The sequence below is a fragment of the Odontesthes bonariensis genome, chromosome 14 (assembly GCF_027942865.1).
Source record: "Odontesthes bonariensis isolate fOdoBon6 chromosome 14, fOdoBon6.hap1, whole genome shotgun sequence".
NCBI classification, from domain to species: Eukaryota; Metazoa; Chordata; class Actinopteri; order Atheriniformes; family Atherinopsidae; genus Odontesthes; species Odontesthes bonariensis.
Genome location: NC_134519.1, coordinates 15,069,770 through 15,079,983, shown reverse-complemented (window position 1 = coordinate 15,079,983; position 10,214 = coordinate 15,069,770). Strand labels below are relative to the sequence as shown.

Below are 10,214 nucleotides of genomic sequence, written 5' to 3'. Positions count from 1 at the left end.
GCCAACAAGAAGCCCAGCTTTTATTTTTTTACACAGTGACAATAAGGTTTTCTCTTTTTTACATTCAGTACATGGCAATGGTAGTTACAACTACAGCGTATTTGTATTTCAACAACATATTGCCTACTATACAAACAATCTAAGTTCTGATAAAGTGCTGAAGATAAAGAAGACACTGTAGTTTCACTCGTCCTCAATCCTGTTGAGACAAAATAATAAAAAAAAAAACACTTAAATTCAAGCATGTTTTGCTTCTTCAAATGACAACATACATTTATTTTCTTTGATAAGACACGGTAAAGAGGAGAACAATGCGAGTAAAATTCCAATTTCTATCATCAGATGTTTGTACTACCAAAGATTGAATCACTAAAACTCACCGGACTATCTCCTTGTACTTGTCCAGAGCCTCCTGGGCCACATACTGGATGAAGCCTGGGTCTTTCAGTTCCAGTTCCCCAGGAACAGAGAAGATGAGTGGGGGAGAGTTCAAGACATTGACCTCCACTTTGGTCTCGGTATCAGACATGTTCGCTTCGTCGCGGCTCTCTGGCGCCACCTGGAGAGTAAAATAAGTCACGTCTTATTTCACTGTTGATGAGAAAACTTCTCCTACCTATAATTTCCAAAGCTGTTTTTCAACCCACTTGGCCTATGTCTATTTATCCTCTAGATATAGAACATGGACTCCTCTGCCGCTTGTCTCAACTCACCATGGTGATGCGGAAGATATTCTGAGGAGTGCTGCTGTTGCTCACAGCCTTGGCCACCCAGCTGAATTCATCTGCCATGCTGCTGAGCCAGTTGACTGTTTCGTCAGTGTGCCTCTGAACAATGGACAAGATCTCATCGTACTGCTCTTTGGACACGTCCAGCAGCTGGGACACTTCGTCCAGCTCCACATGCAGCTCTCGAACGCCGGGACACTCTGGAAACAAAGGAGAGATGAGCTCCAGTTTGCGAAAGTGTGAGCTGAGATCAACTCGAGGTGTAAAAGTGGTGGCGGTGCTTCACCTGTGAGCAGATCTCCCTGACAGGTTTCACACTTGTGCTGAAGCTGCCAGCACTCTGACGTCTGTTTGCGAAGATCTCTGCACAGCTTCCTGTTCTGCAGGAAACGAGGGAAACTTTCTCTCTCTGAATCAAACGGAAAAAAAGTTTCACAGTCAGAAGAGTGTTAAGAGGAGTATTACTGCACAGAGATATTTAGAAAAACAATCTGTAAAGCATAAATATTCCTCAGAATGTAGCTGTTTTTAACATTACACTTGTGCTAATCCTGTATTTCTCCACCATGTGCCACTGACGCTAAAAGCCTACAAGTTTCTTTAATAAACTCACATGCAGCTTTATTCTTTTCTGCCATAATCAGTTAGAGTGGCACATGTGTGGCACCAACAAGCTGCCGAGCCGTGCACTACCTTTCTTCGTCTCCGCTTCCACAGCCTGATGGAGGTCATCAAACACCTGGGTCACCACAGATCCAAACTCCTCCACCACACTCTTGCCAAAGTCAAAGAAGGATTCCAGCACCTCCTCCAAGCCCACGCCCTGCAGGAAACCCGAGTCTCGGCCGGGGTAGAAGGGGTCAGAGGTAGCGTCTTTGGGCTGGACATCGGTGTTGTTCAGGAAGGCTCTCTGAAGGACTTTGTCAAGCCTGTTGCTCATCCTGGAGACCAGGGTGATGCTGCGGTTCACCACCGTGCCCACTTTGTTCATCACACGGTTGAAGGAATCCTCGATTTGGACAACATCCGCGGCAGAGTTGTCGGGGCCCTGGTTCACCACGATGTCCCCTGCTTCCAGGTTGCGCTCACGAGGCCCAAAGCGCCTGGAGACTCTTTGGAAAAAGTTTCCCACCTTCATCGCAGAAGTTTCAGAGGTTAGCGTATTTGTTGTTACATCAGGGGATTCATACATTCCAGTTTGGAGACCACAAGATGATTACTAGAGTCATGGACAGATGACTGAACAGGGGCCGCGAGTGTCAGAGGGCCATTAGTCTTTTCCCAAAAAATACGATACTGTTCGTATATGTGTAAAAGAAAGTGCCACACAATATCCCAAATGATACACAAAATGACCTTAGATGTTTGAGTTGAACAATCAGGCCTCAGGACAGTTTTGTCACTTACAGTGTGAGTGTTTTATTACTTTGTGGGACAAGTGGTGCCACTTTTTACATGCCCAGGACCAGTCGTTTTATATTCCAACTATGACTGGGGTTCAAAACTGAGAAATATTGTCCTTTTTCAATTTTTTTCCTGAATACTTCCTGGTTAAATATCACATAGTTACACATTTCGACACATGTAAATGCCAATCAAAGTTTTAAAACTAACCAAACAAACTGTGAGGAAAACGAAGCTGTGCTTGGTTTAACTGGACAACTGTTGCTGTACAGGAAAATACTTGATTAAAAAAGAAAACGCAGTCGCACACCTTGATGTTTTATCATAAATTGTGAGCCACTGACATAATCATTACAAATGGATGTAGGGGATTTTAGTCATTAACACATTGCGTAAACAATTGGTAATATATATATATATATTACCAATTGTATATAATATATATATTATACATATATTCTGAAATATATAAGGCTTCAGCCAGACAAATACACATTGATTCCTCTGGCATCCCTGTGGAAAGAAATGTTTCATACCTTAGCGTGGAAAGTAGCAAAGCCCCTGCGGCAGGTGGAGGTGTAGAAGGTTTTACACGCATCCTCCAGACAGGGTCTGCACTCCTCCCACTCAGACTGCAAGGCGTCTTTGCACTGCTCCTCTGCCTCCTCCAGCTTCTCCGTGACCTCTTTTGCCAGTTGAGCTGCCCCCTAGTGGGATAAATGGGAACACTTCTCACATTTTCATCACGTGTTTAAATCTTTCTTTTTCTAATTCTCTCCCTAAGTAGAATTGCCTCGGACGTACCATCTTCTTGTCGCTGCTGTGTCTCAAAGATTTCATGAGGTGCTCATGCTTCTGCTCGTTCCTCCACATCACCTCCCTCATCTGCTTCACTCCATACAAGGCCCTCCTCACCTCCTCATCCACAAGTTTCTCACCATCCACAGACAGCTCTGTAAAATGCCAGCAGACAGCGATTTGCATTGCACTTAACAGTCGAATAGTCAGAGCAGGAAGCAGAACAAAAAGGTTTGAATTTCCAGAATAAAATTGAATTGCTTCAACGTTATTTATTCTAAACCTCTTAAGAAATGCCCATTGATATAAAGAACAATAAACAAACAATGTATAAAAGAAGTTATTAGAAAAGATTCTGCTCTGCCAACTCACGTTTTAAAGTGTCCTCTGAAATGACTTTGGCTTGCTCCGCAAGAGCAGAGGTGAGGACACTAAGCGTCGCCACCAAAACCATCAGACCGAGCAGGAGCTTCATCCTCCAACTCAGTCAGTCGCAGTGTTTTATGGGAGAAACAGACTGAAAGAAGCGAAAATGACAAGACAAATGTGGTCTCAGAGTTGTTGTGTCTGCTGAGACCTATCAGCTCTGCAGGCATACACAAACAAGAACGACTTAAGACACTAAGAGAACACGTGATGTCAAGTCTGATCCACATAGTTAATCGGATTTGAGTGTGAGTTAACAACAGAAGAACGGAACATGGTCATGGGGAAGACCGCCACTTGGTGGTGCTACGTATCTATCCACGAAACTGCCAACATTCATTCCAATTAGAAATGACATGACGGTGAATTCTGGAACTGATGTTTTTAATTGGTTAGACGAAGAAAGTCTGATTCATCTGAACTTGAGTGGTGCATGTGCGGCTTCCAGTCACAATAAACCTAACAGAGGTTTCTGTAGCAGAAAAATGAGTGTGCTGGTGCCATTAACTTAAATGCATCAATAAAGATCCTGCTGTGAATAGTGATCAATACATTATAGAATGTTTTTAAAAAAGCCAGATCGAATTACTGTCTAGATTAGTTTAGACAGCCAGCAACGTATTACCCCGTGATTTCTGTATTCCCTTCTTCTTCTGTGATCTTTTATTAATTCAGCTGAGTTTTGTTTTTACTGTAAGTCAAAAAATTAAGAGGCCAACAGCCGTATGGGAGTTCTGAAAAAATGACCCCATGGGGTTCATCTCTGTTGGGAAGCTATGTTTACGTCCGGGCCATCTGCTGTGCCAGGAGGCCAGGCTACGCCAAGTCACAGAAATATACACACAAAGAGAAAAAAACATGAAGATTCTGAACTGTGTTTACTCACCAGTTTGGTTCACCAGCTGAGCTCACTTGCACGCCTTTACTGGAAACTTTGCCACGGCTCAGCCTTTTGAAGAGTTACACAAGTTAGCATCTATCAGGGATTTACAGTAAATGGGGATGTACCCATTTGACTTATATAATTAGGGGTTTAAGTTGCTTATAAAAGCTGCTCTGTTATATCATGCTGCCTTCATGTTCAGTCTTTGAACCCCAAACTCATTGTATTGGGGGGAAAAAAAGTGTTTGTAAAGGTGAAACTGAAAAATATATGCTTAGTCAGATTTACTGAAATGGTCTTAAAATTTTCTACTTAACCAAACTTTACGTAAACAATTAGATAATAATAATTAATAATAAATCAGAGAAGCAAGTTGAAATATAAAAGTAGTCAAGCGAACGCGAACAGAAAATTAAACACAGCTAAAGTCTGTGACAAAATAAAAGGTTATGGCTAGTGACAAAGAGGACAAAAATGCACGACACAACCAAGAAAACTCACCAGCAGAAGACTGAAGGTGCTTGTCCACTGACGGGCATGAACAAAGTGCTCTTTGTGGGCAGAAGTCGACAGGTTATCTCGACCTGGTCATGTCTATTTGTGCTCGTTCCACTTGAGCTTTATCCTATTACTGTCTTCGCTTGATGTTCATGCCCATTAATCCAGCATTTGGCGCGTTGACAGGGAGCTTTGCTTTGCATAAGAGATTGCTTGCTCACATCAAACGTACTGTTTGGTCATAGCAGATTTGATACATTTTGATAGGTTTTTACAGGATTTGTGCTGTTTGTCAGACATGACTAACCTGAAAGGAAAATAAATTTAAGTAGATTAAAGTCAGACATATAAAAAAAAATATGTTCGACCGTAGATCTGAGAACTTGGGCTATGTCATATTGTTTTTTTTTTTGTATATCATCAAGTGATTACATTTGAGAACACTGGGGTCCATTTTGTGCTTCATGTGTCTGGAAATGATTGTCCAACACAAGAAATATTAAAAGATGGCATTGATGGGTTGGACTGCTCTGACATCAGTTCTTAAGTGTCAGTGTGGAATCTTTAATGCAGCACCCACAGGGCTCTGCTCTATCACAGCTTACAGAGGCCGTTTCAACACAACAAACTCTTCTTTATTGTTTCTGGTGATTCTTGTATGATCTCTCAAAGTGATCTCGTCAAATCGTCTCCATAAGAATGCTTTTTTTAATAAGTGGAGATATGAGGATCACATTGTCAACACTGGTTGTTTTTGCTGGACCTGAGTCAGCCTGATCTTAATCTCACCCGACTACCGTAAAGCTACAGCCTTATTACCGTTTTTAGCCACTGAAGATATGCAGCTAACCTGCATTTAAGTCAAATCAAATCAAATCAAATTTATTTGTATAGCACATTTCATGCACAAACAATTCAAAGTGCTTTACATAAAATAAAAGCATTGCAGCACGGAGTGGAAGAAGCATTAAAATACATAAAATAATATAAAGAGAAACAAATAAAATTATTTAAATGAATTTAAAAACAAGCAACAGTCTAGATAAGTTAAAAGACATCGTGCAGATTTCATGCATAGACACATGAGAAAAGAAATGCTTTTTAACCTGGATTTAAAAATGTCTACATTTGGTGAAAGTTTAATCTCCACTGGCAGTTTGTTCCACTTATTTGCAGCATAACAGCTAAAAGCTGCTTCTCCATGTTTAGTCTGGACTCTGGACTTTGGATTTACACCTATAAGCATACACACTAAACATTACTTGAGAAAATCAGCATTAACAACAGTCCTTTTTCCTTTTAAATAACCACCAGGTATTCTTTGACCAGATATAAATCAAGCTTTTTTTGTGTCAGTATTAAGAAACTGCTTTGTATCCGCTTTCCTGCTGAAATGTGAGGAGCTCAGGGGGGAGAGGGTTACACTATCCTCATCTCCCCACTACTGCCCCATCTCCCTCAAAAAATGTGCCCCCTTTGCATTCTGTGACCCAGAAAATAAGAGTCTTTACTGCACAGTAATGAAAACCAGGCAGTGCTTCAGCCTCTCTGACACCTTCAGCACCTGGTTCCCATATTCCTGCTGAGAGAAACGTTTCTCCCATGTTCTCCCATGGCCGACCTAAACATAAAACAGTCTACATTAAAAAGGGTCCTTGGTTGTGTAAGAATGCAGGTACGCGAATATTCACAGGGATGACTATAAATCAGCTCTTACGCGGTGATGAAATTTAGAAAATGATACCAGATTTTTGTTTTGTTTGGATTTTGTTCTTCGGACATTTCTCTGCGAGTGCTTCCAAATTGACAGGAGCTCTATAAACTCCCTCAGAGTTGTGCAGCAGATTCGTATAAGCAGCTCATGATGTGGTCTTGTGTCACGTTCTGTGGGGGTGATCAAAGTTTGGAGTCCAGGCCAGAGGGAGACAAACAGGTGCAGGAGTGCAACAGGGTTTACAAAGAATGGAGGCATGATGGATACAGCTGTTCAACACACATCTGAGAGCTGCGTTAAGTGTTTTTTTTTTAGGAAACAGTCAGTGTAACCTTTGTCTTATTGTAGCTCAGTTGACAGGGAACCTCATTTCGGCAGGACATAGTTTCCATGGCAACTTGATCTGATCATGTATTTTTGCCCACAGAAGTGAAATTACACTTTTGACGACTTTGGAAGGAGTCCATACACTAAATTTGCTCTCTATATAAATTATAAAAATTGGAACATGGAAAGTCATAAAAGAAAGAAAGTACTCCTTCTTTCAATCATTGGTTTTAAGTACCAGCTCTTAAATGGGGTAAATACAACCTCAAGTCATGTTTACGTCATCTTTAATTGACGCTAATTTTAAATGACAAACTCATGTCTGTCATGAGTCCTCATGTCTGTCCTCAGCTACATCACCAGGGGGAAGGATTTTCTGAGGAAGGTAGATGGTTAGTTTCAGCAGATAAGGTGAGGTCAGATGTGACCTCAACTGCTGTTTGGCAGCACTGATTAAAAAGATCAAAAGTCCATCTGATAACTTTTCTGAGAGTTTGTCTGAAGACCATTAGTAACCAGTCTTAGTGAGGTATTTCATGCCCTTTGGAAAACTTTTTCAAAATATCCAGTAGGGCAGAAAATCTCACCGAACGTTTAAATATGTGTCAAGAAGCTTTGATCGTTGATCCAAGGAATCTAACATAATTTCAGTTTTGAAAATCTGGCATATGGTTTAAAGTTAAACTCCAACTGGACCTATTGTTGCTTGCTCCAGTGATTAAAAAAAGAAGACTCACAAATGAATTTGCCAAAAAGTATTAAAATGTTAATTGTATCATTCTGGTAGCTGTTTTAAACAACAGAAGAAGGTGAAGACAGTGAAAATGTGTATTAGAGAAGACAGAGCAGTTTGGCTCCTTATTGTGCATTTCTACACGTTTCATTTTTGGTCCATTATTTGTTTCTGCCAGAAGTTGGTGGAAACCAAGAGAGACTTCATAGAAGAGCAATTAAATAAATCATCTTATCAGCAGGAGAAGTCATACAGTCATACAAACCCTTTCACTGCCCCCAAGTGGCCAAAATAAAACAAACAACAACACAAAAAACCTCAATGTCGCCTTGTTGTGCAAGTGGTGTTTCTCAAGTGTTGAAAACGCATTTAGATGACTAAAACATTGCAGCTTTGTGTTTTTGTAGTGATTATGTAGTGACGATGTAGCTCTAATTAGCTTTTTATAGGTCTGTGTTCATTTCTGCTCGTTCAAAAGTTGAAGTGATATCAGTTCAACAAAGTGTGCACAACAGTAAAAAGAGAAAAGAGTCGCACACGCGCACACAACAACCAGGGTGAATATGGTGCGCACAGATGTGTGGGACACGTGGTTTCTTCCAGCAGCCCTACGGGTGCACCACTTCCTTTCACGTTTGGATTCCTTCACTTTTTCAGCTTCTCCTGTCGCTGCTGCGGGTACCACTGCGGTGCTGAGCTGGACAACGACACATCCTCACCTCAGCATCTCTCAGTTAAACAAGAAGAGAAGTCGCAAAGAAGGCTGCTCATCCATCTTTTAGGATAGTTAACTTTTCTTTTCTTTTTGTTTTCTTTTTTTCCCCCCCGCAGCACAAAAGTTACCTGCGCTGAAGGAGGTGGTACCCTGCGTCGCGTTTACGAATGCACCTCTGATTTCTTTTACCACCTTATCCCCCGCCGACAAACTGAGGTTACAGGGATACCCGCAGTTTCAAGGTGCCGCGGAGTTCATCGGGGGCTTTCGGGCAAATGCCAAAGCGATGCTGTGGATGTGACTTCAAAGAACAACTCCACAATTGCTAGAGTCCTGCAAACCACAATGAAAGGTAGGCTCTGTTTCATGCGTTATGATCAGAGTTACAGTCTGAGACGCCACGTGTCACTGATGACAATCTATTTTCTGCTCATGCAACATCCCTTTCGCTCTCTCTTTGTCACTTTTCTGCGCTCCGTCCATCGTTGTGGGGACACGAGGAATGTGTGGGCTGCAGCGCTCACATCTGGTTTCAATCACGGCGCTCTGTTTGGGGTTGTTTTGCATCTGTCTGCTGATGCACATCAGACAGTAACCTGCATAGAAAAAAAACAATAAATACTCCGAACACATGTGGAAAGCGCGTGATTTAACCAGCCAGGATTGCGCAGGGATTATTTTTTTTTTTTGTCAATTTGTTCTCTTCCAGTTCCTTTTATCCACATTTTTGGGGACTCGTGTTAGGTGAAAAGTGTGCCTTGGCTCAGAATGCACGGGAGGAACCACCGAGTCAGGCTTAACTTTCTTATGTAAAAAGCTTTGTTGTGGTACAATTCGGCGCGCGTGCTCGTACCTCCCCGCACTCACCCTCACGCTAAATCTAATTACCTGCTTCTTTTCAACACACTGTGCGAAAACAACAGAGGGACGTGTATGAATCATGGTGGTGAGTGGCTGACAGCTCGTCATTTTAAACAAAGGTTTAGCTCAGGCTTTCCCGCATCTGGGGATCATGTGGTTCCCTGATGTTTTGGACTTGGCTAAATTAAGATCGTGCATGCCCATCTGAAAAAAAAAAAAAGGAAAAAGAGGCCACACTTGATGGGTCAGCGAGCTGGTTTCTCATTGCAAATGATAAATAAGCGCACGGGTGCTGCCACCGTGTGGTTGGCTTGAGAAACTCATGTGAGCATAATTATGAGCAACTCCCTGCTCACATAACAGACCAAATCCTGGATGTTACTGGCATGCCGGTCACCTCCTGGAGCTTATTTTATTGCTGTGAGAGGCGATGGGATTTCAAGTGGAAAGCACACGTGATTTCAGTCCAAGGAAATACAGCTTCACTGTTCATGTTTCAATACGCCTCTATTTGGGAGCACTTTGGGGAACAATTCTCTCTTATACTAAAGAATATGTCATTTTGAATGACCATGATGTGAAATAAATTATGCAGATAATCTGCCTTTCAGCTCCATTTGCCTGTAGACATGAAAGAGTTGTCAATATTTCAACTCTTGGCAAGACAATGTGTCTGGATTTCCCAAAAAGTAAAAAAACAAACAAGAAAAAAAAACAAAAAAAAAACAACTCATGACCTTTTTGGAAAACTTCTGGCAACTAAAACCTTTTTTTTTCTCTCAGTCTCTGAACAATAGAAATGTGCAGTGAATATTATTAGAGAGATTATAACTTGAGCTTTTATTTTAAGATATTGACTTTATGGCCCCTATTATCCTTTCGTGATAATTTCAGGCTTATATGTATTGAAACTTACAGCTGTTTTCCAGCCCAGTCACCAGAGAAAAACATGGTCATCTTCCATCTTTAAAAACCACAAAGAATCCTAGTCTGTCTGCCAAAACCACTCTGTATCAGAACCACATTGTCACATTATGCCCAATGGGGAACACGGAGGATTTTGAAATGCTGTGTTTTGGTGGTACAGATGTGTGTCCAAAAAGCAACTGTCATCTCACACTGGACCT

At 41.5% G+C, this 10,214-nt stretch overlaps 2 protein-coding genes across 2 annotated transcripts in view; one reads left to right on the top strand and one right to left on the bottom strand.

Annotated features, from left to right (window-relative positions):
- Positions 1 to 376: 376 nt before the first annotated feature.
- Positions 377 to 4,767, bottom strand: clul1 (clusterin-like 1 (retinal)). Its single transcript, XM_075482241.1, has 9 exons — positions 4,741 to 4,767; positions 4,243 to 4,305; positions 3,303 to 3,447; positions 2,937 to 3,085; positions 2,669 to 2,839; positions 1,422 to 1,860; positions 1,015 to 1,137; positions 714 to 928; positions 377 to 559 (listed from the first exon to the last, which is right to left on the bottom strand). The coding sequence occupies exons 3-9, from the start codon at positions 3,403 to 3,405 to the stop codon at positions 377 to 379; spliced, it is 1,383 nt and encodes a 460-aa protein (XP_075338356.1). The 5' UTR covers positions 3,406 to 3,447; positions 4,243 to 4,305; positions 4,741 to 4,767.
- A 3,400-nt stretch (positions 4,768 to 8,167) lies between these two features.
- The window catches only part of LOC142399022 (collectin-12-like), a 43,262-nt gene continuing 41,215 nt past the window's right edge, over positions 8,168 to 10,214 (top strand). Inside the window, exon 1 of the mRNA XM_075483361.1 lies at positions 8,168 to 8,578. Coding sequence (XP_075339476.1) covers positions 8,572 to 8,578 — 7 coding nt within the window. The 5' untranslated portion in view covers positions 8,168 to 8,571. The remainder of the gene's footprint in view (positions 8,579 to 10,214) is intronic.